Here is a 19,210-nt window from a genome sequence, read left to right as displayed (position 1 = left end):
CCATGTCGAGGTCCCCGAGTGCTCGGCAGTAGGTGGAAAAGTCAACCACCGCTACGGGTGGACTAGGAGACGGTGAGAGGTCGGCGTCGGTGGGGGACAGGTCGGTGACAATACCTGAAGCAATGGTAGTTACTGTCGGGCCCTCGGGAGCTAAAACTGGAGTTGTTAGCGAAGCACCAGAGGCCAAGTCAGCGAAACCAATGGCGCCTAAGGAGCTAATGACGCCCCTGGAGGCATCATAGGGCATGGTTGGACCCACTGTCTGGCCACAGAGCCCCCTAGCGGTTTCTCCCGCTGCTGTGGAAGAGGAGGATGAGGTGGAGGAGATCGTTCATGCCAAACCTCGAACCCAATCCATCCGAATCCTCCGCAGGCGCGGTGACGAGGTGGTAGTTGTCGAGGAAGAGGACACCCCCAAGGAGGTAAGGAGGCTGAAATTCGCCCTTGCCGGAGTAATAAAACAAATCAAGGTTAGTACTCAATCCTGAGTATTTAGTTTTGACGTGGGAGATCGAATACCATTATTGTCCTTGTAAATTTTAGGGAATAAATTAGACTACCGAGCAGCGGCACCAATTGATAAAGAGGATGGAACCCCTTGCCGAGGAGAACCAAAAACTCAAGGAGGCGATAAACCTCTTGGAGAGACACACCCAGAGGGCCCGATGTGAGCGAGACCTTGCTGAATCCAACGCGCGGGACCTGGAACACCAGAAGAGAGTCCTGTCTAAACAGCTGGCGACTGTGAAAGAACAGCTACAGAGCAAGTCTGAGCAGCTGGCCACTGCCTCCACACAACTAAAGGATGCTTCCAAGCATTTGGAACAGTTGCAGAAAGTCTCTGAGCAGAAGAAAGGTATGTGTGATCGATGAAAGTGCTTTGCATAGTTAGATACACTTACTTGTGGTGCTGACTGTTGTACTTATAGAACAAGATGTAGAGCTTGGCCAGCTGCGCCAGGCCCTCGAGCAACTCCGAGAGGAGAAGGCGAAGGAGACAGAGCGAGCGAGCAAGCTAGCCGAGGAGCTGAACGGTGATTATTCTCTATTCGGGGTTATGGTTGAAGTAACTTCCTCGCTTGATGGAACTTTGTAATGCTTGCAGACTACCGTCGGAGGGTAAAGGCACAATTCAATGTGCTAGAGCAGGACGCCCGGACCTAAAGGGACAAATTTGATGCCATAGTTACCAGAATCAAACCAGTGCTCGACTACATCGAACCAGAAGTGGCTCCTAAGCCTGATGGTAGGCCACCGCGCCCAGACATCGTCATCGAAAGATGCAAGACGACATGGGAGAGCTTCAAGGGCTTCAACCGTGACGCCGTTGTTACCGCCGCTACCCACGCCCTTGCTGTGGTTCAGTCCCACTATCCAGCCACTGGCCTTCAGGCGATAGGGGGCGGGTTAATGAGGACATCACCAAGATGGAGTCAAGGACGACTCCAATTCGAGAAGGGGAGGATGATGAGGACATCGCCACGCTGGACACACCGACGCCATGGTCTTCCCCAAGTTGCAATTCGTTTCCAACTCAGCTGCCACGTCGTCCTCGGATTCAGCAGACACGTCGTTACTGTTTCGGTCATAACTTCCTCATACGACATCGAAACGGGCTGTTCTTGGATGCATTGGAAAGGGGACGACGATGCCGTCGTTTTGGATCTAGTCCCAGCTCCAGAAGGTCCGTGGATCATTCTGTGTGACCACGGCAAGGTGCTGCGTCACCTATTTGGGCCAACTTGGCCATGTATCGTGTCGGGCCTTAAGCCCAAGTTGTGGGCGCCCAACCCCTGGCCGTCCCCAACCCTAGGTCAAGTCTTAGACTATAAACACAGCCGCCGCCGCTGCTACACAATTGGGTTTTGTTTAGAGTTTAGTTTTCCCTCGAGAAACTGAATCGTTCATTGTAACTGTGGTGACAAATCCTTTTACAGTGATCCAGGGCCCCCGTTCTTGATCTCCTCCACTGTGTCGATTAGTCCTTTGGAACCGAGTTCTTGAACCCTCTATTGATATTCGCGTCATTCATATTTGCAATTTCAGATTGCGTGTTTTACCTTCTTGCTTGTGCTCTTCGATTCGCTTACAGGAAAAGCCTTCTTGGTGAGGTCAATCAAGTTATGCTTGGTTGATAACCAACGGAGCGGTGGTGTAACGGTTGCAGGGTTCGAATCGTGTCTGATTTGAAGCTGGATCGCCAACGTCGAGATCTCCACAAATCGAACTTACCGGCTACCTCTCGGAAGATCGGGCCTGTACTCATCAATTGGTATCAGATATTTTAGGTTTACCGTGAGGTATAATCTCGTTTGCCTTAGATTCATATTTGTTCATTACCTAGAGTCCACAAAAAGCCCAAAAATATTTCAATTTCTGCTGTCCTATCGCCCTTTGTGCCTTTGCAATTTCGTTTCAGATTCGTGTTGTTGAGTTTGTGTCCGTGGTCGAGTCTTGTTGCTGGTTTAGGATTGTGTTCGTGGTCGTAGTTCAATCGCCCGTTGCTGTGATTTTGTTTTCCGCCGCTATCCCATCCACCGTTCCCAAACAACAAGTCGAAGCCACCACATTACTCGACTTGCCCCGCTAGCCGCCTTGTGTAACTTCTCGCCGCCGCGCAAACCCTAGATAGGTTGCCAGCCGCTCTTATTTTGCCTGCATCGCAGCCCTCCTTACATCATCAGGCGAATACCTACTACTGTGATCAGTGTTAGAGTTTAGGGACGCTTTGCCCTAACTGCCGCCGCCGTGTTGTGCCTCCCGGAAAACATACCTTGAGATACCTTCGGTAAAACAGGCATAACTTTTCGCTCGTTTATCAAAAAAATCTGAAATTTTTTGTGCAGCTTCTTGACACCATTTGGACCCGACCCAAACTCGGCTTCGCCTTGTTTGGTTTCATCAGAATTGCCAAAAAAATTCGGGAAAATATAGAAAAAAAAATTGTCAAAGTTTTTGCACGCTTTTCAGAGAACGTGCTGAATTTCTGTATACCACATCCCACCTCAGTTGTAGGTGCCAATTTTTGTGGTTGCATCTTTTGTGATCCTTGTTCAGAGAAAAGTATAAAAAAAATAGTAAAAAAAAAGTTTGTTTCCTACTAGTGCCTTTTGGGAAAATCCAGGAAAATTCAGGAAAAAGGAGAAATCTGGGCTATTTGCTTGTTCTGTGAGTTCTTTCGATCGTTCTTTGTTTTCACCTTGTTGCGCTACATCTCGACACGTCTTAGCCAGCAACTGTGATTTGTACTTTGGATCCAGATTGAACAATCGCTACTCTACACTCGTTAATTGCTAATCCTTGCTGTCATATTGTGTGCCTACCCATAGCTCCACATATTCTTCTGTCAGCACAGGTTCATCTTGCAACTGTTACCCATGCTCAACAACAGATTGCTTCGCCACTTTGGTTTTGCTCCTGTTTGGCGTTGGTAAGAATACAGGCAAGACGGTAGTAAGCCGCTTGTGATTTTGCATTCCACTTTCACCACCACCACTTGTTTCCTTTTAGTTGATAGGGATAATACTTTGGTGTTGTCTTTTTCTATCTTCTAACCATGGCAGGAACTCCGACGGACTTCAATGAGTGCGTGTCCAAGGGCGAGCTTGCAACGTTCATGACTGAACAACGTAATCTTATGACCGAGCTGACGCGCAACGTGAACAATCTGGTCACCCGCATTGAACAGCTTGAGCAACGCCCTCCACCTTATCGTGCTGATGATGAAGATGCTGGTGATGAAGATGCGTATGCTGACGGTGGTGCCCGTCGCCGCCTCAGCTTCAATCGTCGCGGTATGGCAGGTAATAATCATGGTAATAATGATCCTTTTGCTAAAATTAAATTTAGTCTACCACCTTTTGCTGGTAATGTTGATCCAGAGGCATATTTAGATTGGGAGCTTGCTGTTCAACAAAAATTTGATTCCATTAATGTTCCTACTGAGCATAGAGTTAGACTTGCTACCAGTGAGTTTACTAATTTTGCTTTGTTCTGGTGGAGTGATCTTTGCAATGCCAATAATGCTGTTGCTGTGCCTCAAACTTGGAATGTTTTAAAGCAACGTATGAAATCTCGTTTTGTTCCTCCTTATTACCAACGTGATTTACGTTTGAAACTACAAACTTTAAAACAAGGTGATAAAGGAGTAGAAGCATACTATCAAGAATTGCTTATTGGTTTAGCACGTTGTGGTATAAATGAAGATGATGATGATGCTAGTGCTAGATTTTTTGGTGGTTTAAACCATGATATACAGAACATACTTGATTACAAAGAATGGCACAATTTTTCCCAATTGTATCGTCTTGCTATTAAGGCCGAACCAGAAGTACAGGGACGCAAACAACACCAGCCTCTCAGGTCTAACAATGGGAGGAATTTTCAGCAGCGTTCCGAGCCGGAGACGCCCAAGCTTCCTGTTGCACCACAGCCATCTACACCTCCATTTTCTTCCGGGGTAAGTAAATTGTCTAATGTGCAGTTTCCACAGCTGAAGAAAGGTGGCACTCCGAGTGCTTCTATTAGCTCCTCCTCGTCCAGCTCTAAAATCATTTGCCACCGATGCAAAGGCATGGGACATGTCATGAAGGAATGCCCCAGTCGTCGCGCTTTCATTGCTACCGAGGATGGATATGTAAGTGCTAGTGATGTTGAAGATGATTTAGCCCTTGCTGCTAACATTGATGCAGATCCCATCGAGGGCGATCATGACAAGGAGGCCATCACCATTGACTCTGTGGCTGCTGCCGCGGACTACCCTAGCCTTCTTGTGCAGCGTGTGTTGAGTACACGTGTGGGTCATGAAGAAGAGATGAAGATCCAACGCCATAATTTATTCCACATGTATCTCATTGTGCAGGGTTGTCGTGTTCTCACTATCATTGATAGCGGGAGTTGCAACAACTTGATGAGTTCAGATTTGGTTGACAAGCTTGGCTTGACCACACGACAACATTCGTATCCATATAAACTTCAATGGTTCAATAATAGTGGTAAGACTAAGGTAACTAAATCAGCACGCATTAGCTTTTTCACAGGCTCTTATCATGATACTGCTGATTTTGATGTTGTCCCTATGCAAGCTTGTTCCATTTTGTTAGGTCGCCCATGGGAATTTGATAATGATGCCTTACACCATGGTAGAACTAATACATACACTATCATACATAAGGACAAGAAAATTACATTGCTGCCTTTGTCTCCTACGGATATTATTAAACATGCTAATGAGATCAAAAATAAACCTCCAACAGACATTGCTAAAAATAATGGGATTAAGTTAAAAGGAGGTGCTTTTCTTGCTACAACTCCTGCTACTGCTGAGTTATGTGATAATCCTGATGCACCATGTTATACTATGTTTTGTCAACCTTTTATGTCTGGTGCATTGCCTGCTGTCACTAACCTTTTGCAGGAGTTCGCTGATGATGGGATGGAGTCGAGGACGACTCCAATTCTACAAGGAGGGGATAATGAGGACATCGCCAAGATGGAGTCGAGGACGACTCCAATTCGAGAAGGGGAGGATGATGAGGACATCGCCATGCTGGACACACCGACGCCATGGTCTTCCCCAAGTTGCAATTCGTTTCCAACTCAGCTGCCATGTCGTCCTCGGATTCAGCAGACACGTCGTTACTATTTTGGTCATAACTTCCTCATACGACATCGAAACGGGCTGTTCTTGGATGCGTTGGAAAGGGGACGATGATGCCGTCGTTTTGGATCTGGTCCCAGCTCCAGAAGGTCCATGGATCATTCTGTGTGACCACGGCAAGGTGCTGCATCACCTATTTGGGCCAACTTGGCCATGTATCGTGTCGGGCCTTAAGCCCAAGTTGTGGGCGCCCAACCCCTGGCCGTCCCCAACCCTAGGTCGAGTCTTAGACTATAAACACAGCCGTCGCCGCTGCTACACAATTGGGTTTTGTTTAGAGTTTAGTTTTCCCTCGAGAAACTGAATCGTTCATTGTAACTGTGGTGACAAATCCTTTTACAGTGATCCAGGGCCCCCGTTCTTGATCTCCTCCACTGTGTCGATTAGTCCTTTGTAACCGAGTTCTTGAACCCTCTATTGATATTCGCGTCATTCATATTTGCAATTTCAGATTGCGTATTTTACCTTCTTGCTTGTGCTCTTCGATTCGCTTGCAGGAAAAGCCTTCTTGGCGAGGTCAATCAAGTTGTGCTTGGTTGATAACCAACGGAGCGGTGGTGTAACGGTTGCAGGGTTCGAATCATGTCTGATTTGAAGCCGGATCGCCAACGTCGAGATCTCCACAAATCGAACTTACCGGCTACCTCTCGGAAGATCGGGCCTGTACTCATCACGGGTTCACCAAAGGACTGAGTGAGGCAGAGACCCAGCAGCTGGAGGATGAGGTGGAGGATGTAGCGAAGAAGTTGGCAAGCGATATAGACCTGTTCGGCGAAATGGACGGCAGTGGCGGAGCACAATGATCTACCTAGCGGATATCATTTGTAATTTCTAGACAGTGTAGCTAGAACGCACGAAGGCGTAAAAAACACTTATGTATACGATAAATATTATATGGTGCATGTGGATGCGGTTAGATTGAATTTTAGTGAAAATAATCTTCATAGTTTTAACCACATAGTGTAAGTAGAGTTCGAGCAGTTGGTTCGCTACTTACCCATATGGCCTCGGATAGCCCATAGTCCATAGCGTCGAGCTTGAGCCCGTGCACGTGTAGGAGGAACAGGCATGACCAAGGAACCATAGCCGACCACTCATAACGTAGAGCGTGGAGCCCGTAGCACATGTAGGGAGAGATCAGAGACTGGGTCTTCTCCATAGAGAAAAGAACGGAATGTGGGCTGCATGGCGGTTATCAAAATAACTTGGAGATATAGGTAATATAACCAGCTTCCGAGAAATTAATTCTATGCTGAGCCCTCGGCCTTGGCTAGCCCGTAGTCCATAACGTCGAGCGCGGAGCCTGTAGACATGTAGGATGAACAGGCGTGACCAAGGAACCATTACCGACCACCCATAACGCAGAGCGCGGAGCCCGTAGCACGTGTAGGGAGAGATCGGAGACTGGGTTTTCTCTGAAGAGAACAGAAAACAAAGTATGTTGCTCGTTGATCGGCAAAATATCTTAGAGATTTGGAGCAAAATGTTCGGCGTTTTGGAGAAATATTTTGTGACGGTTCGGAGAGAACGTATTCTACGAACTGGAGATTATGTGTTCAGCGAATTGGAGAATACGTTCGGCGAATTAGAGATTACGTGTTCAGCATATTGGAGAATATGTTCGGCGAATTGGAGAATATGTTCGGCGAATTGGAGAATACGCTCGGCGAATTGGAGAATACGTTCGATGAATTGGAGATTACGTGTTCGGCGAATTGGAGAATACGTTCGGCGAATTGGAGAATACGTTTGGTGAATTGAAATTTTGGAGAAACGTGGTCAGCGACAATGTTGGTGGAGCTCGTCATGAAGTGGCGTAAAAACCTGGTGATTGTAAGTGGAGATTTAAACCATAGTGGAGAAAAAATGGAGAAAAATTATGGAAATCAAAACTTTATTCATCATAAAGTGGAGAGTACATATCTGAGGCGTTTCAGGGATAGAAATGTATGAGGTGCTCTATATGCCAGGAGTTAGGAACATCAATTCTATCTAAGTCACATAGGTGATAAGACCCTGGTCAGGTAATGTCTTTGACGACGTAAGGTCCTTCCTAGGGGGAGGAGAGCTTGTGCATCCCTTCAGTTTTCTGCTTTCTGCGAAGGACAAGGTCGCCGACAGCAAATGAATGACCTTGACGTTGCGGTTGTAGTACCTTCACAAGCCTTCTAGATACTTGGCTATGCGGACACAAGTGATTAGGCGTTCCTCCTCGGCCCTATCGACGTCCTCTGTCTGAACAGTTGTGGCTTGTTCTTCATCAAAATTTTCCACCCTAGGTGCTCGGAAGGCGATATCTGCTGGAAGTATGGCTTCTGAGCCATAAACCAAGAAGTATGGAGACACGCCGATGCTGCGGCTAGCTTGAGTATGCAATCCCCAGACTATAGCTGGTAGCTCTTTGAGCCATCTGCCCGGATGTTTATCGTCTTTCTAAAATAATCTCTTTTTGATGGCATCCAGTATCATACCGTTCGCCCGTTCGACCTGACTGTTGGCTCTAGGATGGGCAACGGAGATGTAATTGACAGAGATACAACGGTCTTCGTAGAAATCCCAAAAGTGATGGCCAGTGAATGTAGTTCCGAGGTTGATGATGATGCTGTTTGGGAGACCAAATCTGTGGACGATATCTTCAAAGAGCTCAACTGCTTTCTTTGCAGTAGCCGAGACGAGCGATTTATATTCAATCCACTTGGAGAACTTGTCGATGGCGACATACACATACCGGAAACCACCTAGTGCTGGTTTGAAAGGGCCGATCATATCTAGTCCCTAGCATGCGAAGGGCTAGGAAGCTGGGATGGTTTGTAGTTCTTGCGCCGGCACGTGTATTTGCTTAGCGAAAAATTGGCATCCTTCACAACGTCGAACGAGGTCTTCTGCATCAGAGATGGCTGTGGGCCAATAGAAACTAGCTTAGAAAGCCTTGCCGACCAGTGTTCTCGAGGCCGCATGGTTGCCGCAGGAACCAGAGTGAATTTCGAGGTGCAACTTCACTCCGTCTTCTTGGGTGATGCATTTTTGTAAAATCCCTTCCTTGGCACTTTTCCTCATCAAGTTGTCGTTTACCAGCACGTAATGTTTGCTCCGATGAGTTAGGCGTTCGGTTTTAGTTTTATCGGTTGGTACCTCGGCGCTAGAGAGGTACTTGATGAATTGTTCCCTCCAATCGGTGGCCGGCAAAGGTACCTTAAGTACCAGCTGCTCGGCGGGTGGAACTTCTTGAATTTCTTTTTCTTCTTTAATGGACGGTGCCACAAGATCTTGGACGAAGACCTCGGGCGGAACCAAGACACGAGAGGAGCCCAACTTGTACAAGTAATCGGCGATCTAATTTTGGTCGCGTACCACGTGGTGGTACTTGATACCATAAAACTTCCCTTCAAGCTTCCTGATTTCAGCACAATAAGCGTCCATCTTATCGTTGGAACAAGACCAATCTTTGTTAAGCTAGTTGATGACCAGCGTAGAGTCCTCGTATACCATAAGGCATTTGACGCCGAGCTCAATAGCTATACGGAGTCCGTGGAGACATGCTTCGTATTCGGCAGCATTGTTGGAGGCCATAAAGTGTATCCGGAGGATGTATCGGAGCTTATCCTTGGTCGGTGTGATGAACAGAATGCCCGCACCAACACCATTGATGTTGAGAGCACCGTCAAAGTACATCATCCAGTGCTTAGGGTAGGTAGCAGCGATGGGCTCTTAGATCTCGGTCCACTCAGCGACGAAATCAGCGAGCGCTTGAGACTTAATTGTAGGCCTGCTTCTGAATTCAATGGAGTAAGTGCCGAGCTCGACAGCCCACTTGATGATACGACCGTTGGCCTCTTTGTTGCGGAGGATGTCCTCCAGAGGGAACTCGGTGACCACGGTGATCTTATAATACTCAAAGTAGTGGCGGAGTTTGCACGACGTAATCAGGACGACGTATAACAACTTCTAGACCTCAGACCATGGGCGATAGCTGGGGTTGGCGACAGCGTCCTCTGTGGTGACATTGAGCACCCACCGTATGGCGAGCTTCCATTCCCTTCTGCTTTCGGTGGAGGCAAGGCCCCCGAAGATGGTGGCGACCACCTTATCGTGGTCCTAGAAGGCATTGCCATTACCCCCAGGTGGTCGGTGACCTCTGGCTCCATCATTGGCATCATCGTCCAGCTTTTTGTTCTAGAATTCCTTAGCCAACCCGAGGCAGTCCTTCATTTTGTGCTTGGTGTTCTTGTGGAGCGGGCACGGGCCATCGAGGATCTTCCTGTACTGCTCATCATAGTTGCGCTTGGCTCGAGGTTCGTTGATGGCAGCAACGATGTGGTCTGGCCGGCGGTGGTGATTTTGGCCAGACTAGGTCCTTCTTGTCGATCTCGACTGCTGTTATAAGGATAACTATGGTCGTCGAAACAACAGTCACTATGGCGTCGGTCGGCGGGGCGGTCGTCATACCGGCATGTTGGTCGTTGGGTGCCCACATCCTCGTTGAAGCGCACCTTGGCCTCCTTAGCATCGGTGTACTGGTTGGCGGTTGTGATCATCTCGCTAATCCTAGTAGGCGGCTTGCGGTTGAACTTGGAGCGGAGCTCACGGTGGTGGAGTCCTCAGATGAAGGCGGTGATGATGTTGGGGATAGAGTTTCTCATCTCGGAAAAGCGTTGGATGTAGCTACGGCGGAGCTCAGGCGGCTTCTGGTCGATGCGGTTTAGGTCGTGCTTGGTGCCCGGCCGAGTGCACGTGGCCATGTAGTTATCGGTGAAGACCTTTTTCAAATCCTCCTAGGATCTAATGGAGTCCGGGGCAAGGCTGGTAAACCAGCTCATGGTGGCAAGCGTCAGCATGACAGGAAGATAGTTTGCCATGACATTAGAGTCTCCTCCGGTGGTGCAAACAGCAGTGGCATAAGCCTGTAGCCACTGCGTCGGGTTCATTCTTCCTTCGTAGGGCTCGACCCCAGTGATCTTGAAACCACAGGGCCACTGAAGCATTCAGAGTGTCCTTGTAAATGCTGGAGGCCCCTCGGAGTTGTCAACGCCGTCGTCAATGGTATTGCCACCGGCGAGTGGTTCAACATTTGAGTCTGGGTTACCGTACTCTTGTTCGTACTCCTAACGGCGGCGGATTTCATCTTCATGGCGACCAAATCGGTGTTCGTCGATGCGCCATCATGCATCTTGACGATTGTTGAGATGCACCTGGACGTCCTGGTCGACCTCCTAGTCATGTTGGCGGTGATGTTCGGCGTGATTGCCCCTAGCTCCACCTTGGGGGGCTGCCTGTCGTCGCGGTGCTAGTCGATGAAGCGACTTTGGCGGCGGTCGGTCCTTGTGGCAACTGATCGGTGAATTGAAGTGGTGGAGTAAGAGGGTCTCTGATCCTGGCGGATCTCATTGACCTGACAGTGCGCTGCTTTAAGCATGGCAGTGACCTTAGCGAGCTCGGGCATCTACGGGAGGCGGGTGAGCTTGTTGGCGGCTACTGCCAGATTGGCGCTCGGAGTCCTGAAAACGTCATGGCCATCAACGCGGAGAAACTCTTCATCGAGGTTGCACTAGAGTGGCCTCCCTTACGAGTCAAGCTACTGCTCGGCCATCACGAGGGTGTGCTCGTTTGCTTGGTGTTGTGCGCGGTTGATGTTCCTGTTCTCGCGAGCGGCGCGTTCCTCCTCGGTCTCACCGTTTCGAGGGGGGCTATCGACGCTGACGTTGAAGATCGCACCCCCCCCCGGAGAGGAGGGAGAGGAAATTGTTCAGCGGAGGTTTCGGCGAGGGTCTCTATGGAGTCTTGGGACTCTAAGCCTGGACTCTCCTCCAGGATGGTGTGGAGGGACGCCCCAGGGTACCGGCTGACATGGAGCATGTTGATGGCTGGCGGAGGTTGGTCGGCGAACTGGTCGGTGAAGGATGAGCGTCTCCCACCTGGTCGGCGAATTTGCCCCTTAGGGCATCTTGAAAAGTGGTGGCGGTGTTGGTGAGCCCAAAGGGCAGAGCCATAACTCCTGGAATCTTCCGAGCAGCCTCCGAGAGCTGTAGATTGGTGGGTGGTCGGCGCTGAACAAGGATGTCTAGAGTCGATTCGGCGATGGAGAGGCAATCGACGAGCTTGTGACCAACCTAATCGATGGATGCGATTAGATCGTTGCTGTTGATCTGCCTCCTTTGGTAGCGAGGAAGCAGGCAACGGGTTGTTGACGAAGACGACCTCGGAAGTGGTTCCGAGATCGGATCTACAGTCATAGGTGCAGGGGTGGTCAGCACAGAATTGATCTACACCGGCTCGAGGAGCTCTCCGACTCCATCAGCATTGATGATCCACGAGATTGATCCGACTGTGAAGATCTGGCCGGGCTACGGGAGGAATGAAGAGCCTACGGAAAAAACCATCTTGTTCGACAAGGAAAACAACACGCACAACCCCTACCTGGTGCGCCAACTGTCGACAAAATATCGTCGGCAGTCCTCCGAGGGGTATCCCACGAATGTAGATTGATCGGCAAGGGAGCGTGAGATCAAGAATAAGAAGGCAACAGAGACATGAGTTAGACAGGTTTAGGCCGTCAGTATGACGTAATATCCTACTCATGTGGTCTGTTGGTTTGTATTAGCTATCGTATGATATTGCGTGTGTTTAGAGGGGGTCCCTGCCCGCCTTATATAGTCCGGGGAGCAGGGTTACAAGTCGGTTAGATCTAGGAGATAAACGAAAAGTAATAACTGATTACAAGAATCTAGGGATCATACATATCCTAACAGATCTCGCAGTATCTTCAGGATATCCTTTAGATATCTTGTGGGAGGCGCCGAGCAGAGTCGTGCCTCGCAAGGCTTCGTCTTGTGGGCTGGGCCGCCCCTGGGGGCGCAGCCCATATGGTATGTCGTGGGTATCCGGGGTCATACCCCCCCACACCGGGATTTATATCCCTGTGTCTCCCAAATGGCACCCGATAATTTTATCCCAATAAGAATTTATTCTCCCAAGGGAAACAGGGGTGGCAAGTTCAGTGGAGAATTCCCCCTTGGAGGCTTAAACCCATGTGTTTTTTTTTGACCCAGCACCCAAAGGAGCCCTGAGTGGCCCTGAGGAAACGCGTGTCCCAACCGTGAGACGGGCGTAGCCGCGTAGGCAGCCGCAGCGCCGAGCAGAGGAGGTGGGGATCGTTTGCGGGAGCAGACTACGTGGAGGGCAGCGACTGGAGGGCCGATACATGAACAGTAACCAGGATCGTTGCGGTACCGCGGCTTTCAGGCGCTATATGGAGTTTATTATTATTATACTATTTTTTCTTGTGAGATACTAGTGTGCTCTGCATGTTCTTTTCTTGCCAATTTGTGATGATGAGTAAATAGCTTTTACATGCTTTTATTTAGTAAAATTTTCCTGTTACGATGCTAGCTTTGCTAAAAAAAACATGATTCTTTTGGTTATTCTCTACTATTTTCTAATTTCGCAAATATTATAAATGTTACTCCTTACGTGAAAATGCTTATACATATTCACTTCCACTTTAAAAATAACAAGATAATGTGCAAACTCATGTACCTCCGTCCTAGTATGACAAGCATATATTCCGTATAGGAAAACGTCAAATATTACGAACTTCAACGAGCAATGAGTCAAATTATAATATTATATATAAGTTCAGGACATAAAACTTGAATCAATAGTTTTGTATTCAGAGTGCACGAATTTAAAATGATGTTGATCCTTTAGCAAATGACAACATATTGCATTAAGGAACAAAATCTATTTCATATGATTTTTCCCTGTTCAAATACACTTACCATTTTGGTATTGAGGAGCACCTCCAAAAGCTCCTTAAAACAATTCATAAATTTGTTTAAGGAAGAGGGGGAAAAGGTCCTCAACAGTTTTGCAAAACAACTCTCTAAAAATAACCACTTGTTAAATCTCCCTCTCAACTCCCACATTGAGCATGCCTTCTGCGCTTGCGTTTTGTGAGTTTTAGGAATCTAACTATTAGAAACTATTGGAGAAATGAAGAAAAAATAGAGCTCTCCAATCATTTTAATTCACTTGGCATAAACATTGGTTTACCAAGCGTTTTTAAGAAACTTCTGAAGATGGTTTTAGATCCATTATCTCACATACATGTTTTCCAACATACATAATAAAACCTTAGATTTTTTTTATAAAGTGTATTATTTACATTTCTTAGCCTTTTATTAACAAAATTGCTCAAATGTATTTTTATGTGACCTTTTATCCTTGCAAAAGGACTCAGGGCAATTGGGTCTATTTAGAAACAACCAATTGATGAGTTCAATTGACTGGACTACAAAACCAGTCATTCCAACCAAATGATTTTTAAAACAACTAGTTCTGCCAACTGCATTTAAATCACATGTTCAATTTGTTTTGCACAAGAAAATCACATGTTCAATTAGCGGTACCTGCTTACTAGTTACTGCCAATTCAAATGGCAGTAGTGTAGTATGCGGTGCCATGGAGGCCTCAATGGTATTTACATAACATTAATTTACCTAAGGTTTTTAAAATACCACTTATATGAAGGCCATAGGACTTTAGATTTGCAAAAACGTTTTTTTTTTTGTGGTTTCAAAACCTTATTAGGTATTTACTACTCACTTCATTTCAAATTATAAGGCGTTTTGGCTTTTCTAGATTTGTAACTTTTGCTATGCACCTAGATATAAGTTATATCTAGATACATAACAAAAAAAATTATTATGTATCTAGAAATATCAAAACGTCTTATAATTTGGAATGGAGAGAGTAGTTTTTTTAATATCTAATATATTGGACTAGTGGAAAACAACGCTGCTTTCAATTCCTAAAGATCAATGGCGCACCTTCAATGGATAGGCCATTTACATCATGCGGAGCCTGCTGAAAGAGCGCAGCCTTTCCATTCAGTTCAGCCACTAGATTTTTCGACAACTATCACTCTTCAGCCGTTCAGGTGGCTGAGCAAACCAAAGAAAATTTGGAGAAATATAGGAGGTACTTCAGAACACGCTCCTATTAGCTTTCTGCTGTTTTTTTTTTTTTTTTTTGCTTCAGATTCAAACCTTTGAGTTAACTTTTTTTTAGAAATACCTTTTTAGTTAACTGTTCCGTTCTACTGTGTCAACCACAGTGGCGGAGCGTGGCCCAAGAATAAAAAGAGTGGGCCGAATTGGTCAGCTCCTAGTCGCCCGATCCTTTCATGTTGCACTTATGTCTTCCTGGCCTTAGGCTATCTCCAACCGTGCATACCCAAACCAGATATCCATTCCCGGATTTAAGTCACGCACAGTGAATGAGTACCGCACCCATTACATATGTTCTCCAACAGCCGATGCAAAAAAAAAAATTCCTCCCCTGCTCCCTCTCCTCTCTCTCTCTCTCTCCGCAGGCGCCGCTCCTCCCCGCCCCTCCGCTTCCGCGCCTCCTCCTCTGCCTCCGTGCCGCCCCAAGCCGACCGCCGCTCCCCCCGGCCAGCTCCGTCGCGCCCCATCCTCCTCCCTCTACGCGCGCCCCAGCCTCCTCAACATGGAGCGTGAGCGCGCCACCCGGATCTAGGCCGCGCGGCCGCCTGATCGGAGCGTCGACGGCTCCTCGGCGCGGTCGCGCCGGCCACGCTCCTCTCCGCGCTGGCGGCTCCCCGCCGCGGGCCCGCCTGGACGCGCAGGCCGCGCCCGCCGTGGACCCGCCTTGCCCCGCTCCCTGCCTTGCCCCGCCGGCCGCGCCCCGCTGTCGACCCGTCTGGAAGCGCCGGCGGCTCCCGGCCGTGGGCTCGCCTCGCCGGGATCCACCGGGCGTCCGAGATTTACGTCTTCTCCCTGGAAGACACTTATTTGCCTCTCGTTTCGGGCGGTATGCAAAATGGGTCATCTCTTTGCGTGCTCCGTTGGACCGCGTTTCCTGATACGCAAAATACTGTGTAGGACTCATTTTGCGTCTGGGTAACATTATTGGAGACAGTCTTAGAGCCTCTTGTATATAAACTTTTTTCTCTATTTATTAATTGATGAATGACAGAGTTCCTGTCATTACATTAAAAATATTTCTAATCTAGATAATATGGATAGTGCGGTAATTTAAATCATTTTAAGAATTGAGGGAAAAAAGATGTCTGATTTAGAATCAAGGAGGAAAATCGAACTAAGCAAGAGGTAGATTAGATGTGACATTTTCCGTAGATCTAACCATCCATTAACCCCCTAGCCTTCGAAAATGAGCCGTCAAAGGGAACAACATGCACTGCACACCAATCTTTAAAGAAAAAGGACTAGTTTTTATTTTATATAGATGTTCGTGCAAATCGATAGACGATCGCACATTATTCAGACGGCCAGGCCATAGACGCCATATAGCTTTATTTGCCAAAGCCCGCAGGCAAAGCAGCAGGTTGGTCCAGATCGGCCATCCCAGTTAAGAGCAAGTCTGCTGCGTTCCGTCGGAGAGATGGAGCGTGCAGCCTTTGGGCGCTAGGCAGCAGTTGCACCTCGCCGGGAGCTTCTCGGAGCCGGACGACGGGCAGGTCACGTAGTCCACTTCGAGGCAGTACTGGGGGCAGGCGACGGCGCCCTCTATCCCCTCCTGCCCCTGCTGCCCCAGCAGCACGACACCTGCGGTCACACACGCACATGCATCCTTGTTTTATAATGAAATAAAAGACAACAAAACAGCATTAGCCAACTTATCGGCCATAGAAACCATGAACAGCTCAATGGTTTCTCCGCTCATTAGTTGATCTATCTATGCCTTCAATCTGAGTAGTTCGATGATACAGGATTGAGGATTTTACCGATCAGGAGGAGGGCGCAGGTGACGTAGAATCTGGATGCAGCCATGCCTTCACCCTTGAGCAGCGCTGAGTCGATCTGACCACGGCAACTGTGAAATGGTGGTGTCTTCGCCAATGCAAGCGGCCGGCTGGTCCCTTTATATATAGGAAACTGCTGCTGGCCATCTCTTTTGGAACACTGCTGTGTGCTCCAGCGTACGTCTACGTTGAAATGCACACTTCTCCGAATCTGAAGTCAACTAAGTCAGGCTTGAATTGTTGGTGGCCACATGCCTACATGATAATGATGTTGACCTTTTTGGATCTTGGACCAGAATCGTCATTGCAATGGTAACGAACTGTTGCAGGTTGCGGTTTGTCCATGGTTCGGCTTGACCAAGGAAAGATAATTGTTGCAAGAGGTAACGGACTTTCTTGTACCCGTACTTTCTTCTAATTAATAAAGATGCATGCATTGACAATCATTACAAAGAGATACTAAAGTAAAGCAAGAGATTCAAAATCTTCAGATTGCAGCTTGAGTAATCGTCCTTTCGTGGCTAGCTTGTCCCATAATGTGTATACGAGCTGAATAGTATAGGAGAAGAGAAACAGCTCTATCTGCTACTTGAAACTCTAACCACCAAACCAATACCTCTAACATAAGCATCCACACTTCCACCGGAATAGGCATCGGGAATATGCTGGATACCAATAGCTATTGAAGACTTTTTTTTGCGAGTAAGCTATTGAAGACTTTGAATTGGGCAATCATGATAAATGCATAAATAGGACAGCCACACAAAAATCCTCCAAAGGGGCACTTCCAACAAAGATACGACTATAGTTGCCGCCGCCACTTGTCTAGAATAGGGCAACGTTTTGACCTGAACACCTAATGATGGGGTAGGATGAGATGCAACAATGTCGCCTCTAAGGAGGATAATGGCACTTATATAAAGGTGACATCACGGTCGAGACCCACATAAAGACCGGTATAGATTTCGCCATCTCTAACCTAACTGGATCCAACGGCCCAGTTGGGCCTTTGATTCGCGCCCTGATCGGGGGCGCCTAGCCCACCATGGCTGGAGGGCCCCTGTCACCCTGCGCTATAAAAAGAGGTGGGGGGCAGCGACTCTTATTACGAGGTTGATCAGAGCCGAGCTCCCCACCGACACCAAAACCCTAGTCCGATCTAGAGGACGCGCAGCCAGTGACGGGAAGACACCAGCCGCGTCGCCACCAGACTCCACTTTCTTCACCGCCGGTCGCCACCGCGCATCACCGACCCCGTCTTCACCGACCGACGCTGCCTTAGCGCAGACATCGATCCCATGGCGGACACAAGCGGATCTTCTTCCACTGTGGTCTCAGGTCTGACACGACCATCTTCTATCTCTCCCTTCTCTCTAGTTCTACATGCATTAGGAAGTACTACGTCTTTTATCCCGAATAGTGTCAATCTATGGCTAGATCTATGATCCCTTTGATCCTACAGTTCTAACAATGGTACCAGAGCCATGTTTAGGTATAGATCTAGCTTATCAGTTTAGATCCGTTCGGATCTAAGAAAAGGAAAGAGGGTTCGGATGAACCCTAACCCTAACTGGGTTAAGGAAAGAAGGTTCGGTTGAACCCTAACCCTAACTGGGTTAAGGAAAGGATAAAAAGAAGAGGGTTTCGGCCTTAAGAACGTAAGAGCCGAACCCTAAACCCGTAAAAGTCTTCAACGGGGAAGAGAAACAGTAAAACCCTAACCCTAACTCTAATCCCCAAATCGGTTGAATCCGAACAAACGAAGTAAATCCAAAGGGGGACGATGGGGAAGGGGTGGCCTACCTCGCCGCTGCGCAGCGCTGCTATCACGCCGGCGCGCGGGGAAAAGAAGACCGAGCCGGGGGCGCAACTCGCCGAGCTCTGGCCAAAAGGGGCGCCGCGGCCAGGCCGCTCGACGGCGGCGCGCTCACCATCTGGGGAGCGTGCACGCCGGTGAGGGGGCCGGCGACGGCGCCGAGGCTCTACCCGCTCCACCGTTTTCGCCCGCTCGAGTCACTCGGTGGCTGCTGTAGTTGCGCTGAGGAAAGAAAGAAGAGAGCGGCGAAGAGAGAGAGAGAGAAGAGGAGAAAGTGAGTTAGGGTTTTCGGGAGGAGGCCGGCGTCAGCGGGTTTTATTCACCCAATCTCACTGCTCGGCCGTCGGATCTGAACGGATCGGCGCGGATGGCCGAGATAGAGCAGGCCAACTCGCGGCCCAGGCGGGCGCGCAAGCCCGAGCGACTTTGCCGGCCCAGGCCCAGGTTGCGGCCTGTGTGCGCGCGGAGAGGTGGGCCGAGCCGGCTTTTTACCGGTTTTGGGCCGAAACAGTAAAGAATGAGCCCGTTTTTGCATTTTTTTCTTTTCCAGAAAATTGAAAAATAGATAAATGACTAAAAGAAAATAGAAAAGAGGATTTTCCTGTGGGTAAAATTCATCAAATTGAATTATTTTCCGCTGCGTATTTAAATATGTTATTTTCATTATTAAATTCGAACCAACGGGAGAATTTAATTTTGAAAAATGGATATGTTTTAATTGATCATAATATTGTTATTATTCTGACCAACGTTGATTAATGGCAATATTATGATGCTTTATCATACATTAATTCTGTTTCTGCCCAACGGTGATGTAGAATTAGCATAGAGAACAATTGCATGTTTTAATTTTGACCAACATTGGAACTAAGGCATGCAATTGTTATTGTTATTATTTATGTTTTCACTCTATTTGAATTGTGTTTTTAGGCAGATGCAACTTGATGAGTTG

The 19,210-nt window shown here is 48.0% G+C and overlaps 2 protein-coding genes across 2 annotated transcripts; one reads left to right on the top strand and one right to left on the bottom strand.

Moving 5' to 3' along the window:
- Window positions 1-588: 588 nt before the first annotated feature.
- Window positions 589-1,096, top strand: LOC136460420 (uncharacterized). Its single transcript, XM_066460122.1, has 2 exons — window positions 589-856; window positions 930-1,096. Exons 1-2 carry the CDS (start codon window positions 589-591, stop codon window positions 1,094-1,096), a joined length of 435 nt encoding a protein of 144 aa, XP_066316219.1.
- A 14,794-nt stretch (window positions 1,097-15,890) lies between these two features.
- LOC136457982 (proteinase inhibitor PSI-1.2-like) lies at window positions 15,891-16,543 on the bottom strand. The gene is made up of 2 exons (XM_066457998.1): window positions 16,425-16,543; window positions 15,891-16,245 (listed from the first exon to the last, which is right to left on the bottom strand). The coding sequence occupies exons 1-2, from the start codon at window positions 16,468-16,470 to the stop codon at window positions 16,049-16,051; spliced, it is 243 nt and encodes an 80-aa protein (XP_066314095.1). The 5' UTR covers window positions 16,471-16,543; the 3' UTR covers window positions 15,891-16,048.
- Between the last annotated feature and the right edge of the window lie 2,667 nt (window positions 16,544-19,210).

Source organism: Miscanthus floridulus, chromosome 6, assembly GCF_019320115.1.
Source record: "Miscanthus floridulus cultivar M001 chromosome 6, ASM1932011v1, whole genome shotgun sequence".
NCBI classification, from domain to species: Eukaryota; Viridiplantae; Streptophyta; class Magnoliopsida; order Poales; family Poaceae; genus Miscanthus; species Miscanthus floridulus.
The sequence above is the reverse complement of the archived record's forward strand: the minus strand, read 5'-3'. Positions and strand labels throughout refer to the sequence as shown.